Raw genomic sequence first — 22931 nt, forward strand, 5'->3', positions numbered from 1 at the left:
AGGTAACAGCAGTCAGGTACTCTGCTTTCATACTCCTGACCCAGAAAAGTGAATATGCTAAAACCATGCTACTCCTGCTAGGAAGAAGGCTCCTTAGGATGCTGCAAGTAGTTTTCTAAGGTAAGAATTGGCAGTGGCCTACCTGGACATCCTGAATGATTAGACATGTTGGAAAGACCCTTTTGGTAATTTGCTCCTAATGGCTATCAGAAGACACTTACCCTTAACACATAAGGTGAATGGGGCCAAGTTGCAGTAAATACAAACTCTCTTCAGGGTTAGGAACTTGATGGGGTTCCAGAAATACTATATAGCAAGAAACAGAGTTCCCAAGAAGCAGACTTCATATGGCTTTTAGCATCAGAACAAACTTTGCTACTTTGGCTCCAAAAGGAGGCAAATGGCTGTCTAAAATGTTTTTGTTCGCAACCATGAAACATCTTCTGTATGCAAATTCAGACACTAAATTAAACATATTTCATTTAAAATTTACATGAATTTATAAACATTTTATAAAGCAGAGTCAAGGAAGACAAAATAATTTGGAGCAGAAGAAGCTAGTGCTTACTGCCTGCCTTATCAAACTGATTTATGTGGGTCTTTAATTCAGAAAGATCACAGTGAGCTTTACACCTAGCTTGTAACAGTGCTACAGCACTACACAGCTACAGCATCACTGGCAACGTAGTCACCAGTTTAGAGCCCTATCATTTAGTTGAGCTATGTTAGAGGAAGTCCAAGTGTGGTTTTCAGCCTGTTACAGTCTGAGTAGTAACATTCTTTATGAGGGTGGACAGAGATAGGACAAGGGGGAATGGTTTTAAACTAAGACGGGGGAGGTTTAGGTTAGATATTAGGAGGAAGTTTTTCACCCAGAGGGTGGTGACGCACTGGAACAGGTTGCCCAAGGAGGCTGTGGATGCCCCATCCCTGGAGGCATTGAAGGCCAGGCTGGATGTGGCTCTCGGCAGCCTGGTCTGGTGGTTGGTGACCCTGCACGCAGCAGTGGGGTTGAAACTAGACGATCATTGTGGTCCTTTTCAACCCAGGCCGTTCTATGATTCCATGATCCTTCACCAGTATACTTGGCAATCTCAGAATAAACACAGGAAGCTAGATCTATCTGTGTGTAAGGTCTTTTGTGTCTATTTATGATGTTCATCCCCAACAAAGACCATTCACCTCACCTTTCCAGCCTCTTAATTTCAGAAGGATATGATATATGAGAGGCTACCATTGAAAGGAAATACAAACTGCGGTAAAGATGAGACAGGAAATCTCCTAAAGCCTTATTCCTTGTCAGTAGCTTCCTTTAGATACAATGTCTACAAGGCAAAAGCATTACTTATCGTTGTTAAATCGTATTTCCAAAACACAAAGCCAGAATTTTTCAAAACTGCAGCATCTACAGGTTGACCATCATCTCCCTCTCAGTCCTCTAAGATTTAAGCATATGTGACTAAAAACCACTTCCACATTTCTCTAATAGCAACAAACCTGAAGCTGGATGATCGAGGGTCAGTTTGAATACTTTTTTTTTTTTTTTTCCTTTTAAAAACATTAGAGATGTACAAAAAAAGTTTACCCTTTGTTCTGTTCAGTAGACCTAATGCTGACCTAATGCTGGGTTTGAGAACTATTGCTAGAATTGCAAAGCAGCTGTAGACAGAGCTATAAGATTGTCTGATCAAGACAGAGATAAATGGATATATTAATACTCAAAATGAGCTCCTATTGCTGTCCAAGAGAGCTGAGTGTTCATAAAAGACAATACCTACTGCATTGAAACAACATAATGGGCTACAGTCAGACCTGGAAATCTCACACATATCCCCTTTTAGCATTCAATCTCCATTAAATTAATCTAGCATTTTCAATTCCTTTGGTTCCAAATAGCAGAAACAACAGAATTATTGTATTTTTGCATAAATCACAGAAGTTGGAAAAAAATCAACTTGCCAATAGCGGTCGTTTGCTTACTTAACATCCTTCTGCAGTTTCAATGTTGCCTTTTATAAAGAGTTCCTTCCTTGATTATGCATAGCCAGATTTTTCTTTTTTTCCCCACCCTGCTTATTAACATGGAAATAGCTCAAAAAAATCTCATTGATAGTTCTGACACATTACTGAAAAATTAAGGCTTTGTTACAGCATCAAGACTCACAAGATAAATAGCAGTTAGGTATGCAGACACGAGAAGGATCTATCCAAACCTGAGGGGGATTCACAGCATCATCAGCATTGAGAGAGAAAGGAGACATGCCCGTGAAAAGCTTCAGTGAGGAAGATACCACACTTTGTAATCTACAGTCACATGCAGCACATAACGCAACCTGAATCTGATTTCAGGGTTCACCTCTGGAAAACACAATGACATTATGTAAATTGTGGTCGGAGTGCTTGAGGAAGCACTGAAGTGGCGCCACGCTGAAGAGCATCACCCAGAGCTTCCCAAGCTTTCTCAGTGTTGAGGCTGCTGTGCTACTCCACCTGGGTCCCCTCCTGCTGCTCCAATTCTCTCGACAGGCTGTGGAAATGTGGTGTTTCTGCTGAGTACAGGCTTCACACTGCTCACAATTAGGCTCTTAATGAGTGTAAATGTAGACTTTAAAGCTGAACAGACTGTTGCAAGTGAATGGAAGGCAGAATTACTGCACCTACTGCGCTTGCTTTGTTTGCAAATAAATCACTGTAACAGGTTAGAAACATGTCTGGTAATGACTAATCTCCTAAAAGGACTTGTTTTCCACAACTGTCAGCATTCTCCTTGAGGGACGTGAGCTGGCGTGCACCAAGTTAATAGGGGCCTTGTCTTTACTTCAGAGTTCAGGCAGCAGATGGTGGTCAGGATCTACAACTTACTTGCTTACACAACCAGCAGCATTATCACAAAACCAATCTAGGAATGTGCCAAAAACGGAGAAAGATTTATTATTTAGATAACGTACATGAGACCAAAGAGTTAGTCACCTTCATGTTATTGGAAGTTCTGCATTCCCAGCAATGGCACCATCACTCTGCTTCACCTGAGAACTCAGCTTCCCAACCCGTGCTGAAGTTTCTCCTCTACGCAGCTGATTTTCAGCCCAGTAGTACTGAACGCGCAAGAAGTGCACACCGCACACAATTCCAATGTGCTTTGTGTATGTTTTATTTACTACCCTCAGGGCTTACCCAGGTAGGAAAAAAACTGCCAAACCAAGCACCAGATCCAAAATTAGCATTTTATTCAGAACGTTGGGGTCAGAGGTGTATCATTCATATTCTGGTACACAATACAGAGGCAAAGCTGTTCTCAGAAGTCTCTCCAGTTTGAAAGCTCCTTCCCCCTTCCTTCCCCACCCCCAAAACATACCGTATATTTACTCGTGCCACCAGTATTAGGCCAACTTCCCTCCCCCCCCCTTTTTTTTTGGTACAAATTATGTAAAACTTTTGTGCTAAGAACTTTTTTCCCTCCCCAAACAAACGAACCGAAAAAATAATAAAAATAAAAATAAAAAAAATATTGAGTACTCTAACTACAGTTCAACAATTGATTCAATGTCACTTGTTTGCAACCTGTTTTGTAAATACTTTATCCATAACGAAAGATATAAACATGCAAAAACCTGAATCCATAGTCCAAATAATACATACACGTGTTCTGAAGTTTCTGCACTTCTCCACAGACTATGCCAATAAAACATTATGTACACATACCATTTTTACAGTGAAGTGGGAAAAAAGTACTAGAAAGTAAAAAAAAAAGAAGTGTAGATGGATTGAGACCAAAATGTGTCTAACATTCTAGCGTAAGGAAAAAAAAATCAATTCTGCTACAAACTGGTGATATGAAAACTCCCTTTATTTGCAACCAGCTGCATAAGTTTTAGAATTTTAGTGAAAAAAATCCCCTAACATCTAAAACTAGAAGTAATGTACATTGTTCCACCTCACGGTCTTCTCTTCCACATAATAAAATTGTTCCATGAGGATTTTTTTTTTTTTTTAATTTTCAGTCTCCTTATTTTAATAAAAGCAATGCGATGTAACAAAAGCATATTGAAGCGCATTGTGATTCACCTTACTCCTCCCCACCCCAACATATCTTGTCTCTTTAATGCATCATTTCATAAATCAGTACCATTAAAGCCTTAAACATAAAACTAATTCCGATCTGAAAAAGGTACAAAAAGGCACATAAAATCCCAGTGCTTCTGTACTGTAAAATTCAAGTGTAACTGAGCTCAATATTTTTTTCCAAACAGCATTGGATCACTGATATTCCACGGAGCCCAAATTGGTTTGCAGCCTATGCCAAAGCCTTCAGCAAGCACTTGTGCTAGTAGACTACAAAGTTAAAGCCTAGCTTCTGTATGCTTTTGGGGAATATCAGTTGAAATGTTTGTACTTGTCCAGAAACAAAGTTCACTTTGAAGTTCAGTCATCACCTCCACCGTACATGTCAGCAAGTTTCTTGAAACGTGGGCCCCAGTCATTTAGGTAGTCATAGTCTTGCTCACCACCGCTACTTGAGGAATTAAGAGAGCTCAAGGATCCAGCAGTGGAGCCGCTTCCTTCATAGTCAAAGACTAAGAGGGAATCGTATGGTGGGGCTGTAGGGTCGTTGTCGGCTGCTTTAAGTCCCTGTAATAACGAGAGAGAGAAAAAAAGATTAAGTTCTGCATCAGAGTGAGGCAACACATAACTGGAACATTGCAGTGCTGTTATCTACCAGCCACCGCTCGAGAAAATATTTTTCTTGTCCTTCTGCAGTTCATATCAACCAGAACGGCACGGTTCATGTCTCTGTAACTCCAGCAAAAACATATTTCAATTGCCTTTAGAATGGACACGTTTCCAGCACTTAAAGCTGGAAGTTTTGGAATAACTGCACACGCTGCTCTAACAAAATCTTAAGAGAACATCACTGAACTTGGAACAATGCTAATAAATATACAGTTTCTGAGCTGTACAGCTCACAACCTGAGGCATGAGCAATATGGGACTGGTTAAATAGACAGATGGGGAAGGAGAAATAGGCATGTTTGCAAAGATTTGCTTTAACAGCTATCTCACATGGCCAATAACATATCCACTGATACTGCTGGCCTGCAGTCCATCTGTGTGTGCCAAAAGCCGTATTTAGTTAGTTCTGCAAAATTCATGTGCCTCTGTAGGCTGCTGTGAGATAAAGGTACAATATGTTGGCTTAAGCCGCATGTGTTTTGCCATTACCACCCATAAGATTCCACCTGCTCCTCATAAAACACACACAAAAAGAGACATGAAAGCTAAATGCATCAATATAACCATTTTTGCTTCCTTGTTTGAAAGTATTCAAGCTATAAACACACAAATATTAGGTCTTTAGTAATTTTAAACTTCTACCCTCTACAGCTGAATAACCCCAAACTAAAACCAAAGCAAACTGAACAAGGGAAAAGTAGAGCAAGAACCACACTTCTTCCAGAGGAGTGACTCTCCTCTGCTTCCTAACACAAGTCCAAACCCAAACAGTAAATTTGACGAATATAAAGCAATTGCTCTGTGGTGAGCCACACTTAGCCTAGGAAGACTTACAGCTTGAATATAACAGGCTACAGCCTGAAGTTGTAAGTAAATGCAAGCCCTCTTGTGTTTTGGATTTTTCTGCCCTGTGGTTTCTTCCACAGGATTAGCAATGATTTTTCAAGATCTTCCACTTTCAGGATGGATCTATTCTGGCAGCTATTGATGAGGAATAATGTGACTGCCAAGGTTCTTTCAGCCTTAGCTAAGGCTTCAAGTTGCTCACTATTAGATTAATTTTAACCAGTGCAATTTGTGCCAATTTTCTTGTTAATTTTTGATGCTCATTTATTTCTTTGAAAAATTGCTTTCTTCTACTCTGTTTTTGAAGGATTGATTGTGCCTCCCTTGAATTATTTAACATGCCATTTTTACAAAGGTACATTTTAAACCAAACAGTGCATGGTAAGAATGTGATGCAACAGAAACATCTGAATTTTTTCCCCTCTAAATATGTACCTAAATCCGTTAACTAAAGCATATGGTATTGATCAAAGAACCCTGGTCATTAGCACCCAAAATCATTCAGAAGTGTGCAAAACATACCTAAAATAATTTTGCAAATCAATGCTGGAAAGGCCCAGCATAATTATCAAACTAATGACCTCCAATCAAGAACATATTTTGGATTTAAAGTTATCGTTTCGCGTAGTACAACAACATCAAGCATGCTATTAATAGCCAGTATTAGAAGCATAATTTTGAATTATCTGATAAGAGTAATTGGTGATGCTTGTTATCTTTCTCTTTGGAGTTTTCCATCCTGACAGCCGCACTAAGGGCAAATGATTCAAGATTCCTAAAAGGCAACAGCAAATACATGCTAGAAGACTTTCTTCGTCCAGCTTCAAAGCTTCAAATAGTTCCAAGGCTTTCTTTTTATTTCTGCTGCTGAAGCAGAAATCTGAATTTAAGTCTTAAGCAGTAGCTGTCCTTACTGCATTTGCACCTTCACTTAAGCCTGCTTGGGGTGATGTACTCATGCTTTTTGGACAGAGGAGACAAGGAAGGTGAATGCTTAAAGAGTGCTGAGGTAGGAATCTCAGGTGTTTCTGTGTAAAAGTCATCTACAAAGGAGGTTTGGAGAGAAAATGTTATTTCCCTGCAGTTCTGCCTGGGAAAAGCCAGTCAAACATGAGATACTGACTTACTGCAATTAACAATTCTTTAGACTCTCGACACAATGACTGAACATAGTTTCCAACTTTAAGACAACAAAGTTCTCTGCTGTATTTGTATGGCATGTTAAGATGATTAAGAAATACCACAACTGCTGGGTTCTACAGCATGTCTAAAGCTGGAGATGCTTGATGTCAGCTTTGGCAATGAAATTGGCTTATGAAGCTCCCCTTGGTTTTAGTATTGCCATCTTTTTGCTTACTATGCCATTCCTTCCAGTACCACAAAGTGTTGTACTGGCATGACTGAGAAGGCAAAAATGATCGCCAGTGACTACGTACACTGTTTTTGCTGGAGTGATATTGTTAACCACTCCTCAAAAGATTCCTTAGTATTTCTCAGAGGTGCTCAAGAACTTCAGAACAGCAGATTTGTGTGCTGCTCAGAAGTGTACTGTATCAATAACTACTTACTAAGAATGAACGGGGTCCTCCATGTTCTCTTGGGATGAGACCTTGAGTTTGTGATTTAATTTACCTTAGGCTATGTCCTCTATTGATTAGAAATATATTCTTATTCAAAAACTCTCCACCACAATAATTTCTTTAAAATTTCTAGGGACAGCACAGGTGATTCTTGAAAACAAGCTGAACAAAGCTTCTTCAAACAGGTCTGATTTATACTGCCTGCAAATCCTGACTACTCTTAGCATTAATTATGCTCTGCATTCTGTAGGTTATGTTTTAAAAAGCTCAGAATGGAAAACAATGTCTATAGAGGATTGTTGATAACACATGACTTATTTCCCTAACTTGTTTGTACACTGAACTGGAAGAAAAGGAGGTTTTTCCCTCGCCCACCTCTCCCTTAAATTAGAGATTCATCTATCCATTGAAACAGACAAAACAAGAAAGTCCCCGAGGTCATTTAGCTTATGCCTGCAAAACATATTTTGATTATAAGGCACCTCTGGAACCTTCTTATTTTTACAAAATTCATGTTTTATTTTAAGTGTTATAAAAGTGTTATAAAAATACTTGAAGGCTTTATCATACTTCTAACTTGTTTTTCAAATGAGAAGTTATTAGAACACTACAAAATACTCATACTTACACATGTTTCATTGAATTAGGTAGACTTAATACAACTGATGACAGCTGGAAATTAATACACTGCAAGAAACAAAGTAAGTACTGCCAAAGAGAAAAAAAAAACAAACACGATGATCCACTGGGTCTTTTTCACCTTTTGTTCCTCTGTAATAGGATCAAGAGGAAAAAAAATACCCCATGCTTTCTCAGGTGGTGGTAGCTAAGTCCTCTAGTATCTGAAACAAATGATGTACACTTATTTTTTTTTTGCCAAGAAGTTGGAGTAATACGGTAGCCAGTTTAAACAATACTGGCACGGTCTGAGGTACCGGTGTGCATTCAACAGACTGAATTAATTCTCATACATGTGCTAGCATCCCAAAGGTTCAGACAGTGATCAGCATCTCTGGGAACAGGGCCAAGTCCTCCAAAATACAGGACTGATCTCAAAAAAGTGTTGCATGTTTTCAAGCCAACAGAGTAAATGCAAACTTCGTTGCAGAGGCACTGACAACTGAAAAGCAGTCCCTCTCAGTTCAGCTAGTGACTCAGTTTGGGCAGTGGTCTGGGTTAGGGCTGACTAAGAGAGATGTTATGGTGTGACTTGTCACAGTGGAAGAAAGTTCTTTGCCTAGCCACGCCAAATTTGGATGCAGAGAAATATGAACTTTACCCTTTCTTATCTTGCTATGTCTTTTTCACAGCTTAGCATATCTTCTGTCTGAACTATCATCCTAAAAGAGAAACCTGGCATCTTCAGCTAAGATATTTCCTTCATTTATTCCACATAAAACTGAGAGAAACTTACCAATTCGTTCTGGCATAATCTTGCTGGGGTTGCTTACAACACGCTGCAAAGGATGTTATCTGAAGCAAATTTGAAAACCTGTGCAGCCTGAATGTTTATAAACTGGATACTGGTTATTTGGAATATTAACTGTAATAGTGACTACTACAGCAAACAACTGATTTTTTTTTGTTCTAATAAACTTCTTAGAATCATGTTTGCCATGGGACATTTTGACATAATACAAATTAAGATAAAACTACTGTGGAGGAATAAAATCTTCATTTTGCTCAGTGTTCTGGTAAAACAGAGCATAAAGAATCCTTGGCAATAACTGTGCACTTCAGAGAGGGTTGGGTGAAATGCTCCATAGTAAAATAAAATCAAAATCCTAAGAAAGAAACACAACAAAAATAAGCTAAATATATAACATTTGAAACATAGAATCTACATCATGTAGTTCCTTTCAATCTGAGGAAGCAATTGATTACCAGTCAGCTTGCAGATAAAATTGCCATGTTTTAATTCTGTATGTAAGTCTAAGGTTAATTTTGTTTTTGAGTGAATTATATTATTACTATCATTTTACAATATAAAACTAGCTGGAAGAACCTTTCTATTTTAGGTGAAGAGGAAGGGGAAGTATACAGGAAGGTACTGAGCTAATACAACAGAAATCAGTAAGAAAATGAGTCCTAGCTTGGTACCAAGATACAAACATATGGGGTTAAATAAAGATAGAACCTACTGTTTCTACCCATTTATGACAGATTCTTAAGGAGTGACAACATACTGAAAAACAGCATTGCTAAAACAGTTTGCTGAGTAATTTTAAAATTGTGTAAGGCTGGACAAAATCTGTCCCTCTTCTGGTTTTCTAGAATCATTCCCTCATTTCTCATCTAGGATCCATTTGAGTGTCAACACTGCTACAAAGATGAGAAAAATCAGGGTATTGAGGATCAAATGCTCTTTGCCAGCGCTTGCCAGGTTAGCAATGTACAGGCACACTCGTGTGAGAATAGGAAGGGAAACTGATCATGTGGAAGAAGAAGAGGGGTTGTAAGGAAGTTCTTGTGCATACACAATCTCGGGCTTTTTACACTCCCATGACTCTGCTTTATTACAAAAGCCAAATCTATTTGTAATATTTAGAAGTACAACCTATGCAAAGATCCTCTTTGCTAAGCCACTTCATTCTAATAGAAGTCTTCCACATATCTGGATACTCTTAAAATAACATCTAACTGGAATAGCTTGCAGCTAGTCCCCTCCTTTTGCATAGTACTGTTGTGTATCATAGGATCAAACTCCATTTTACATAGCTTGCTAACACAGATGAGACTTAAGTGTATTAGTCTGCTTTTTTTCCTTAAAAAACAAACAAACAAGAAACATATCTGCAAGAACTGTTCTCTTCAATACTTACCCAGCTAGTAACTGCCAGAGATACAAGAAAATCAGAGAATATAATTTACTTCTATTAGTCTACAGAATACTGAATTACTAAACCATAATTTACAACTTAAAAATAAGCTAAGTATTTGTTTTTCAGTAATCAGTGAGCACAAGAAATGCATTCTACTCTCCTAAGTTACATAAAAATCAATGATTTAAAATTGACAAGTGATTAAAATAATGAAACAAATATTTGTAATGTTATTACTTTCAGAAGTGTGAATAATCTGGTTACAGTCTGAATCTTACTCACATTTATCTTTATTAATTTGAGGAATCAAAGATAATGCAAAGACTTTTAAAGCTCTGTGACAAGTATTAAAAGCACTTACATAACATTTAATTTAGCTGCCCTGCTCACTAATCGTATTTGATGGAATTCTTTTGGCCTTACTGAACGTACAGAATTTCCACTACTATCTGGATTCAAAGGGTAATGTATGAGGAAAAAGAATATGAACTACTTCTATTATTAAATTACTGTGAATTAATAAATGAGTTTAGGCTAAACTATAATTTTGTTAGTCTATTTATTACTTGGAACCCAAAGAATAATCCTGCTTGGAGATACTGTGGTTGCGGCTGATAACGTATTATGAATGTAATTAATACAAATGTGCAGAAGTTAATTGATATATCTTCTCCTTCTGTTTGAATGAGTTAATTAAATTTGTCTGCACTTTAAAAGAATGTATTTAGTTCAATTTAGCAAGACAACTTTAATTGTTTAAGTAAGTTTTTAAAAGTTATAACGTTCAAATTTAACAGCTACTCATGCACAGTACAATTAAGAAAATATAAAAGCTTACAGAATCGGAGGAGGAAACTCTTTCTTTCTTTTACCTCATTAATGAAGTCCCCAATGTCCCCAGGATGAGGAGCAGCTGATCTGACTGGATACTGAGGTTCTGCATGGATTGGCCTTTCATCAAGACGTCTGATTCCAACAGGTTTGATGGCGTCTGGTTCTACAGTGTCAGGCTGCTGGAGCTGGCTCAAGTCATAATCCTGCAACATGTGAAGCAGAGAGAGTATGTTAGGAGAATTTTAAATGCTATCTGTCAGCGGAAACACGAGGGAAGAAAACAGGGAAGTACAAGGAATTATTTCACCACAACTCTTATTTTCAGGATTGTAACACATACTGAGAATAAGTGTAAAACCTAGTTACTTGCAGGACATTATTTGATTTATACTCCCTGAACCTACCGTTTTGATTCTGTTCCATCAGATTTGTAGTGGTTCTTATAAATTTTCCATTGAGAAGAAAGGATTTTTGTAGTACTATTAAGAGACTAAACTCTTTCCCAAGTAACGATGATCTACTGCACAGAGCAAAGATATCAAATCCAACTCTCATTTTTCTACAGAAATAAACACCAGACATTCTCATTCTGAGAAAGAAGCAAGTACACTGCTCCGCAGTATTTTATAATACATTCAAGAATGGAGTTTAAGACTTCCTGCTGATTTCATGTGGCTTCTATAATATGAAAGCCAAAGGGGGAAAAATGTCATAAGAAGTACAAAGCTCCTCAGATTTGGCCTTAATTCTAAGCATTTTCAAAAGATTACTTGTGGATCTGTTCATTAAGTACTTGATGCCACAGTTTCCAACTCTGGCAGACTGATGAAGCTAGCATAGCACTATGAATTTCAATAAGCAGTATATATGTATATTAAATTTTTAATTAGATGAATATTTATGCATTTAAGATAAATATGTCTGAATACTGTTTGCACAGTGCGATGTGTTTCAGCACTGTCATTCACCTCGCTGTAGTCGTGTCTAGAAGGTAGTCATGCTCAAAGATGCCTTTCCACAAGGCACTGGTAAAAATGCAGAACAAAGAACTGGCCTTAAAGGCTTAAACTAAAGCCAACCATCCATGAGCTACCAGCAGACAGGCGCTTAACACGAGCTCTACTGTATGCCAGATGCCCTACCCCACAAACAGTCCAAGCAGCTGAGAAGCATCCTAAAATAAGTTCTTCTATAATCAGTATCTATTTTTCAATAGTGTTTTTCTAGTAAAAATCTTATTTGCAATCTCAATTTGCTGGGAGCTGTCTGTACAGAAAATTACATTTTCATTGGTTCTTAACTGATTCCTGAGAAAAATATATACTTCTGCTGTCACTTCATGGAACTTAGGGGGCCTTCTGAGAGTACTACTTTACCAACTGTGGCCCCCCAGCACAGACCTTTCAAGAGGAAGCGAGGTTGATTGACTGCAGTGAAGGCAGTTCTCACTGGGAGGGCTTTATTGTCTATCAGATCATTACACTTTCTAATTTGTTTCTTGTGTCCTCAACAGACTGCACACAAATACATAGTCAAAAAAGTGCAACAGCTTCACTGATATCTTAGAATGTAGTTTTGTATGTTTTAATTAAATTACAAGTTCCTTGGGGCAGAGCTGTAACTTTAACCCTTTGGTTCATCAAGAACAAAACAGAGTAAGTCGTTTTGATGAAGTCGTATGGACTGGAAAAAGTAAAAGTAAAGAAAGTAAAAGTAAACTGAACTCTTTATCCTTTCCCTTTTCATTATGTAAAATAAATCAAAACAGTTTACAGACATACTATCAGAAAATCATATGAGAGTAGAATGTAGTTTTTTGAACTTATGAATATGTATTAAGAGTGATTTTCATACACTTTATTTTAATACCTAATATTTTCACATGGAGGAATTCAAATAGGTATAGTTAAATGAAAAAAATATTAAAATCAGGGAAATCTCTCTGCTCATTTCAGTTTTATAATGTTATATATATATATATATTATCTATATGTAAATATATGTTTAGATATACACATGCATAGAGAATCATAAAACGGGTTGGGTTCAAAGGGACCTTAAAAAGAACAGGCAGTTTCAGGCTGCCTGGTGCACCGCTGAACACCTCCAGGGATGGAGCATTCACAGCTTCTCTGGGCAACCTGTTCCAGTGTCTCACCAACCTCTGAATAAAAAAATTCCTAATATCTAATCTAAACTTCTCCTCTTTTAGTTGAAAATCTATTCACCCATTCCTGCATGCAAAAGCTCGTTTCCTGATTAGTGGACATACAGAAATAGCATATTAAACAAGTCAGACAGAGTCTTCATATTTAAGGTTATTCTCCTGTGTATTTGTATAGTATGAGACATCTCTGAGCTTTATAGCTACAAAGACAGCAAAGATTGCCATCCTCAAGGCAACAGCAGGGCAGAATGTCTCTTTACGTGGACTCCCACTTTGGATTTCTTTTCTAGGATAATTTATGACACTGCCTTCCAGACTTCTATCAGAGGAAATTTATTTTGCAGGTCTATTAAGTGTCTGGACAGGAAAAAAAGAGATCCATTGTGCTTATTACCACAGACTCCCAATTCTCTTGTATCATTAAAATCAATACCAACTGCACATCAGTCAGGTATGGCAAGTCATCCACCATCTCCTGAAACTGGCTTAATGTCGTACAAATACAGCATCATGCAATGTCTCCAGCTGTTTCAACATTCTGTCTGAAGCCAACCCTACTCAATTACTGCAAAGTCAAAATAATAATAAAATAAAATAAAATAGAAAAGATTTCAAAGACTCAGAATGTAAGCTGTTTAGGGTTGTAGAAATTCCATCTCTTTGCTCAGTGTTGCATTCACTGCTAGACAAACGGAAGAACTTCTGCTGTATTATCTAAAGCTCCTGAACAGACTTTAAGGTTAGTTTCAAGCAGAGTTTAACATAGTTAAGTGCAGAAGTAACAGCTAAAAGGAAAACTGTCACATCAGAGAGAGAAAAAAACATGCTGAGGTAGGTTGGGACAGCCAGCTTAGAGCGATGTTTGGGGTCATTATTTCTACTCTAATTTAGAACCAGAGGTCAACAGTTTTGTCCTAGCTTCAGCCTTCTTCCATGTCATCTGTTCATTATTTCAATCTGCTGAGGTATTAATGATGAACAAGAATAGGCCCTCTACTGAAAACATAGTTGAGCGATGGCATTTAATTCATATGGCTGTTAGCTTTTGTCAGAGGCATTTATTTACTAATTTCTGTTAGTAAAGAAAGCCCTAACCCCAGTAATTTTTTTCCCTTCCTTAAGTTTGGATTTGAGCAAATTCCTTCTGAAGTTTTTAATTCTTTTTCTTTAGACTTCTCAATAAGCTTAGACGGTTAATGGAAAGAAGAATCAAACACTGTTGATGTTTTTTTCTATTGGAAGATAGCTAAAACATTAGCTTTTGTTTATCTAGCAAACTCGGACCCTCAAGAAACCAGAAAATTCCACTGATCTGTTTGTCCAAGTCTACAGGAAAACAGAAGCCTCCAATTCAACGATAGGGATCAAAGTGAAGCAAGCTGAATGACCTCTTGCTTATAAAGGGATCTTATAGAACTATGAGAGACAATACAGCGACCTTTTAGATAACTGGTGGCTAATGAGATGACTAGATTAACGTTTTATCAGTATAACCTGATGTAACCACAAACATTTCTGGTTCCTTAGTTAGCCTCTTTTGATATCACTATTTACTCTTACTGGGGGAAAAAAAAAAGTTAAAAAAAAAAAAGAAAGAAAACAAACAACCAAAACCCCACAATCACCTGTACTGAAACAGAAGAATTTTGTTTTCTGGTTTTAAGAAAGGAAATTAAGTCAGGATCTCCTAAAAAGGTATTTTAGCAGAAGCTGCATCTTGTCAAATTAAGCTATCCTCAACCTCTCTTACCACAAAAGAAGCCAACTTTGCATCAGCCCAATTACAAATATTAACATTATTACCTATTCATTTAGTTTTAAACAGCTTTAAGCAAAGACTTGCACCATCAGTAGCTCTGACCTTGCATTCCTGAAATGTGAGATCCAAGGCGACAGTACTAAATGTCAAAACCAGCTACCCGAGCCATACAGATTAACCACCTTACCAGCTGTGCAGACAGACGAGACCAAAACTCCTAAAAGCTTTTCTTTAAGAACCTTTACGCAGTAGTTGGAAGCATAGTTCATATATCTCAACTTGAAGAGAAGAAATGGCCAAAACAGAAGAAAATGCCATTTTATATTCCCTAGTAATCACTGATTTACAAAGAAAAAGAAAATGCTTTCCCCTTAAACAACTTCCTCTTGTGCAAAGCGGCCGTTCATTTAATGGCACTTGAGTAATAATCCCTCATACAGCAGCCATCAGCTGCGGCAGTGGGAGAGAGATATTTCTAAAGAAGTACCTCACTTTCTGGCTGCAACCAACCTTTGGAGGTTAAAAGAAAAAAAAAAAAAAGATAGTCCAGGAGTTAACATTTCCCAGAAGCTTCTACTTGAAGTTAACTTTTTCTCTTGGATTAGCTGCTCTGATTGTGCTTGAATTTTAGAATTCATTGGCAATAGCTTAAATTGAAAGCATATTACACTAACTAGACCCGCTTAATATGAATGCATACTGAAACAAAGCAGAATTCCAAATACCAGATTGAAACCACAAGTTTCCCATACATTTTTATGCACAGATGGGTTGATCTTAAAAGCAATCAAAAAGTTTTTGTAGTTGTTGTTTTGTGTTGTTTTTTTAAACCTCTCATAGAAAGCAAGCTTTGGCTATGTATGTATACAGGCCTGGACATATGACTCATATAACAAAAATACAACACCTGTTTCTCATTTTCAAAGCATATGGCCTTTATGAAGACATACAGAAGTTCTGATCTATTCTCATGGAAGAAATCAATGTAATTGTCACTAGTTCACTTAATTTGATTATGACAGCTGTAAGTGGCATTCACGGGATGAAACCAGTTGCAGTGCTTGAAGAGCATGTAAAGCAGCACTGGCAGAAGTCTGCATTTCACACATCCATTTTACAGGATGGTATCTTAGTATAAACCCAATTTTATTTCAGCGTTAAGAGAACAGAGCAAACTGTGACTTGAATGCTCATAAATGGTCGTGGATAACATGCATGGTCTGCTTCTCCTTCGTGTTGCTAAGACAACTACTGTCTACTCCAACAGAGAATTGAGGCAGGGGGAGCAATGGAAGAAAAATTTAGGTGAAAGTTCACAACGTTAGAAGACTTTTACAAACAATGAAAAGGAAGTGAAAACCAATCCTCTAACCATTGTACCCCCAAAACCCACCGCACATGATCATAAATAATGCTGAGCAACTTGCACATAAAATATTGCTCGAGTTCTGCAAAATGCTCCAAACCCCCTAAATCATTCACTTGATGAAATAATAGGACTCCCAAAAAGGAAAAGCACGTGGGTCTGACTAGATGCAGACTGCAGGTGGGAGGCTAGCTACAGTGTCTGCACTAACAGTTGGTCTTTATTTGCAATTCATTTTTGATTGCTTTCTGCCATATTCCTTTTTCCCAATTGTTTTTACTGTGGATAAATCTGTAGCATCACAAGTTAATCATTTTTAAGATAACCAAGAAGCTCACTTGTTTTTTTTAATAAAAAGGTGAAAGTTAAACTCCAACTGCAGATAAAACACAGTAACACTGACGTAGGTTCCAGACGGGATAAAATAAAATACAAAACAGTTTTGTAATGGAATTATGGAAACATTACTTTTCCATGATGAGATAAAAATTCACCGAAGAATGATAATAATTCCTCCACAGGAGCACTGTATGAGTCACTCACTCAAAAAACAAGGTCTAAGTAAGCAATCACTACTCTCAAAATAACTTCCTCCTGTTTATAATATTACAGATGCCTAGGGATACCTTAACAGCAGTTATTTTATTCATTATCGTTGAAGTTTTTAAATGAAATATTTTACAGTCTTAAATGCAATACAGAATAAAGGTTAAGAAGTGAGAGCAAATGATCTGAACACTCAGGATGGTAAAATATAATCATATGGATTTATACTGTTGATAAAGCAGCTCAGAAATGTTGTTTTTATAACAGAGTTTACGATAAGATCCAGCATATAAAACTGATGTAATCTTAAGACACCAATATCCAGAAAGTTATGACATTAAAAAAAGAAACAAACTATTAAAATACATTTTTTATCAATGACAAACAAATGCTGGAATAAAAAGCTATCCTTTCTCTCAAAGAGAAACTCCTGTTTAGAATTTAGATCAATTCACACCCAAAACTAAATTACTGTTTTTTTATCATCTTTAAAATAATTGCTATTTTATTTCTCCATATTAACGTGCAATAAAACAGGAGAAAAAGCAAGCTATCAACTAACATCTGAACAGACTGTAAGGAGCAGTGATTTAGGAAGGAACAAGCAGAGTTCTTAGTAAGAAAAATACTTCTAATGATAGCAAAATCACTGCTTTAGAAACTTTTGTATTTGAGTGTGACAGTCAGGTTAAAATACAATCAGGACAGTTGAAAGTTTCGAGGCATACCACTTGCTGGTCTAATTTGCTTCAACAAGACCACTTGCATAACTATGCACTATTAAAATTCAGGAAACACCGCAGAACCGGACTCAAAGGAGATGCGAGCAGCATCTTCCGTAATGTACTATAGAAGACTCATGAAAAAAACAATTAAATAGTAAACAATACGTACCACAGTTATCAAGCTGATGTATGCAGCAAGTATCCCAGTTGAGCATCCACTATCTCAATGTAAATCACATAAACGGCTTGAGACACGTGGTAGAACGCATTAGTGATGTTTATAGGTTGTGATCTGCCATACATGCGAACTACGTGGCAGACATGCTAAGTGCTTTAACACTCAGCCAACATAAGGTTTTTGCATTTAGAATTGACAATGGCAGTACAAGCTGAGTGCACATCATGCCACCAGGACTATGCCAGTCCTTCATCTCTCACACCTCCCATCTGCTAACAACTACAAGCTCCAGATCTTGCGGCAGTTCATTATTAATCAACACTATCACTCCCAGCTTCAGTATTTGTCATTACAGTTGGTAACATTCATTTCAGAATATGGCAAACTGTAATGCCCCTGCCACAAATAGCTGGGTTAAACATTCAGAGGAAATAAAAACCTCAAATCCTCTTCCCAAAACAGTCCCACCGACTCCTGTGGAATGGTGGCGACTCAAAGTAACTCAATGTGTGGCTCAAACAGGTAGCCAAATTGTTACAATTAGAAAATATTAAACGGAATCCTGGGAAGAATAACTGACTTTCTACCTGGAGCATCTCTTCCTCTCTTAACACTCCTTCTCCTTTCAGCTAACAGAACAGTGTGGGGAAGTAAAAAAAAAAAAAAAAAAAAGAAAAAGAATAGAAAAAACACTCCTGCCTGGACAATACGAGTGCTGTAGAGCTTTCAGAGCCAGATTTTAAACTCTATTTCCAAAAAACAGAATTTCAGGTGAAAAAAGGCCAGAATGTTTCTTGTGTTGACAACTCTCTGCAGTGGGAGCAGGCTGACATCAGTTATGACTGACAGATATAGAGCTTTTCTGGCTTAAGGAATTAAATGCATTTTTTCTCTACTGTGGGGATCACACAATCGCGTGTAGATCATTCCAGGCTAGAGAAATACGACGAATCATTCCAGAACCTCAATTTTCTTTACAACCATTCAGTCTGCCTGTGAGCAAAGCAGGTCAAGAAGGCCTCAGAGTGGATTAACAGGAGACACAATAAACTGCTCTTTGACAACAATCTTCACAACACAATTAATTCAAAATTCTGGTTTGGGAAGGGGGAGAACACAGGCAAACACAAAAGACAGCAAAGCAGTAATTCCACTTTCCTGTTTGACAGCAGCTATGTCTCAGAGGAAGGAGCTGGAATTTGGAACTAATCAAATTTGTTACTGGATGCATTACTCTGATTGCACGGACAAAGAATGTGAAAGCAACATGCTGAGCGTACTTTAGGAGAATGCTGTGACAGCTTGGAAACCTAACTGAATAGCATTTAAAAGAAACAAACAAACAAAAAATCCACCTCCTAAATAAATAAACGACCTTTCAAGAACAAACCAGGAGTCTGAAAGTAGTTTGGTTTAGGATCCAAAGAATCTTAACTTTATCACTTATCTTTAGAGTCTTACCAACCAAATCTTCTGGTCACCTAAATATCTGCATAAACAAGATGACGATGAGGCTGCACTACGCAAATCTTCAATAATTCATTCAGAAGAGCAGGTGATTTTAGAAAGGCTTAAATAATTTCCTTGTTATCAATAGGAAAAGGAATTTTAAAAGGTAAAGATTATGGAAATATCTGGATTTCTTAAAATATTCTGTGCTTTCACTGAGACTCGCAAGAAGCTTTGAGTATTCCCCTTTCTTTTTATGCATGAGAGGCATCCAGGCTTTGATGGCTCTGTGTTCCTGAGTCTTTTTTGGCACCATCTTCCACCAAGGCTGCTTGGTCAATTGGTCAATCAGCGCTGATCTTATTCGGGATAAGGGAGCAACAAACATTAATACTGACATAGAGCATTTTCCTTTGTCATTTGCTGATCATTTGCAGATCCAAGGCTGACATGAAACAACTTTTTCTTGATTTTAATAGAACAGTAGCCTTATGAGGCTTCAATTCTGAAAACCAGTTTTTGAGGGCAATCTTGCATGCTTTTTTTGGGAACACCTAACTTTGATACTTTAACTCTTTAAATTTGAAAAAAAAAAAAAAAAATCTTGATATCCAATGCCAAAACAGCATTTTACATTGCTTTGCCTACACAGGGTTGCAAAGATGAGATAACTATTTGTAGGGAACTTGTTGGGAAACTTGAAAACCTTAGCATACATAGTTCTTAGATCTCATACAAAATGCGTGCAAAACCATTTTATAAGAAATAATAATGTTAAATCAAAATAGTAGTCCTCCTCTTTCCCCAGAGGGCTGAGGAGTGAGGGAAGGAAGAAGGAAAACAAGAACAAGTGAACCTAGGAAATGTGATCACCTAGTTAAGCACCAACAGAAATCTACTTTTCTTCTGTAGCAAGCCACCAAGTTAATGAATCTCCATGAAAAGCAAGACAGAAGACATTGCGACCATTCAATATAGATAGAAAATTAGGTGCCAGCAGGAAAGTTTGTGCTCTCTGCTCAGACACATGATCAAATTCCTAATTTTGGAGCTGTGAAAGAAGCTACTCCCCTTTTCTTTTCTGCCTATACAATTATCTAAAACTGGCTACAGAAGTGGTTATAAAAGCTTGCTACTTTTACTTGCACTTTTACTTATCCTTCCTGTGACATTTGGTTTGTCTGAAGTGTATAAAGATCTTTTAGATCTGCAGATATTACAGTCCACTGCTCAAGGGATCAAGAGAGTGACCAGTCTACTTCAACAACATGGCTGGTAACTACCATAATTAATTTCCAACAATGTCCTCAAAATGTACCTTAAGAAAGCAAGCAGGGTTTTTGTGGCTAAAAATCTTTGAAGTCCTTGAACTTCCCTGTATCTTGGTGCTTCCTTGACTCATTGTAAGAAGAACTGATTCTCATTTCCCATTTCTTACCAATTTACTACTGCACCAACAGTTCTTCCTTTCACTGCACGCACTACACTCATTCATAGGTGGTGAAAGGCTGCGTTTCTGGATGGTTTACATCCTGCTAATCTTTAACTGTGTTCACAAAACGTTACGTCCTGCTGCGCTCCCCTGACTATCTCTCTGATAAAAACAGCACATTCCCTGCTGAGGAGCACTATGTACAATGGACAGAAGAGAGACTTCAGCACCCTTTTCAAACAATTATTTTACTCTTCTCTGTGCTATCACTACAAGGCTTAAGGTTTCTGATCTGCAGGCACAACCTCTCCCAGCACTCTAATAGTATCGCCTACAATTTCCTAGCCAACAGTATAAACACTGAAAACTTTACTGACTCTATCCTGAGGACTGTGTTGTCAATAATTAAAACCAAAACTACATAAAAATTGCGAAGCACATCCTCCAGGGAATTGTGGGGTGGACAAGAGCTGGGAATACATGAACTGGAAAATTAAACCTTGCAGGGCAGACTTTCCTTGTTATTTTCTGTACAATAAAATGCACAAGCTGGATACAGTTCTTGTACTCAGTCTGTACAATCAACTGGAATATATGTAGTCTTGAAGGGTTGCCTTCAATTTATTAACATAAATGATTTTGTGAAACTGCATAAGCTGAAGTTTCCTTCGCGAACTGCTTAAAAACAAAGTTGTGCAGAAAACCTGGGAAGTAGGAACAGGACCTGGGGAAATGCAGGAAGTCTGGAAGTTACTAAGAATAACAAAAATTTCAGACAGATCAACAGAAGAGCACAGGGAAGTTACACGTGTCTGTACTAGCGAAGGCAGACATTTTTCAGATAACTGAAGTGCCAGATGAACATGACTGGGGACGTGTGGAAAAATTATACTTGAATTTTCAAAGCTTTTTACTGGAAAATTTCTCAGGCTGTATTATATGCACTGTTCCCTTCATAATTATTACACTCATTTCTACCAGTAATAATGTGCATTAGTCTACTGTTTGTCATGCTCATAAAGCACTTAACAAATTTCCTCTGAAAGAAGGAAGCCACCTTGCTTGGAAATTCACTAACTTTGAGAGAGGCGGAGGGGAAGAGAAAGAGGGAAAAAATAGCTATTCTTAGCATATACACATCACTCCTAGTCCTTTGACATATCAACGATGGTTCAACCAGAGGTGATGTGAGAGTAAATGCATATGGCACCTGCCTGGAAAGGTATTTGAATAAACACAGATGTGCCCTGACAGCTACTTGAAACATAAATACTTTCCAAGCTGAAATCCCAGTTGTGGCCAATCTGTCAATAGCCCAAATAACCGTACATCCAGAAAAGCATTCACCTACCACTAAACAAGGGTTGTATTTGGAACAGACTGTATTAGCCACTCTGTACTAATGATTCCATACAACAGGATCCCAGACAATGAGTGAAAGGTTTACAGATTACAATGAGAGGGATTTTTATTTTCATTTAAATATAACTGCCTTGGTTGGAATATGGCAAGAATACCATGACTTTTTTTAATAGTGTAAGTCAGCATGCTATTGGTTTTACATATCACCCAAGAGGCAGAAAATTTCTGTCATTTTGCAACTGCAAAAGCAACATGAGAAGGCAATGTTTTTTTTTTTTCAGGTTTTTAAAATAGTACTCATTGTCTTCAGTGTGTTATGCACAAATTAGCTACTTATTACGATTTGTCAATAGAAACAAATTAAAGTGCAGAGTGAATTATGAGCCTGTACATAAAAAGCATTCATCACTCCTCACCTGATCTTCTTCTCCACCACCTTCTTCATCATATTTCAGAATGTTGTCCCTCACATCATCTTCTGGATCAATTAAGAGCTGCTTGGCCTGACGCTCCTTATCACGGCGCTTCATCCATACTACGAACATCAAAACTAAAACTACATGGCAAAAAAAGAAGACAAACACACATCTTGATTCTAAAGCATGGAAAATTGTGCAAATTTAAACCACACTACTACTGTTATCTTTTGTTCTGGATGAGACATTACAGTAATCCAGACTGGCTTTCTATTTTCAAATTTAAAAGAAGGTAGCTTAAGCTAAAGAAGTTTAAACTTAGGATACAATAAGCAACTTGATTTGGAAATCAATCACATATTACTTCCCTAAGTCACAAATCTGTATCTGCAAAATAAACTTGTCATAAAGTAAGAAAAAACATGTATCATGAATAACTGCATTCAGAAGGAAAGAAATCCTTCCAGTAGTAATAAGAATTCTAGATTACACTACCTGCATTTTTCCCCACTATGACCAAAAAATATATGGCACTTCACACAGTGGCATACATTTTTAATCATTCATTACCAATAATTTGTGTTTTACTGATTGTTTACAATCTAAAGCTGTTAAAGAAAGCAGAATGACAAAGAAAACAAAATAAGAAAAAAACCAGAATAAATACATAATTTTCTAATATGCTAGATAAATTTCTAATTACACTAACACTGCTTTC

The 22931-nt window shown here is 37.3% G+C and overlaps 1 protein-coding gene across 2 annotated transcripts in view; it reads right to left on the reverse strand.

Annotated features, from left to right (window-relative positions):
* Positions 1 to 3210: 3210 nt before the first annotated feature.
* CDH2 (cadherin 2) overlaps positions 3211 to 22931 on the reverse strand; it is a 114484-nt gene continuing 94763 nt past the window's right edge. Inside the window, exons 13-15 of one of the 2 annotated variants that reach the window (XM_040677263.2) lie at positions 22214 to 22353; positions 10852 to 11016; positions 3211 to 4629 (exon numbers count right to left, since the gene is read on the reverse strand). In XM_040677263.2, coding sequence (XP_040533197.1) covers positions 4423 to 4629; positions 10852 to 11016; positions 22214 to 22353 — 512 coding nt within the window. In that variant the 3' untranslated portion in view covers positions 3211 to 4422. The remainder of the gene's footprint in view (positions 4630 to 10851; positions 11017 to 22213; positions 22354 to 22931) is intronic. The other variant, NM_001001615.2, reaches the window with a different exon arrangement.

The sequence above is a fragment of the Gallus gallus genome, chromosome 2, assembly GCF_016699485.2.
Source record: "Gallus gallus isolate bGalGal1 chromosome 2, bGalGal1.mat.broiler.GRCg7b, whole genome shotgun sequence".
Taxonomy (NCBI): domain Eukaryota; kingdom Metazoa; phylum Chordata; class Aves; order Galliformes; family Phasianidae; genus Gallus; species Gallus gallus.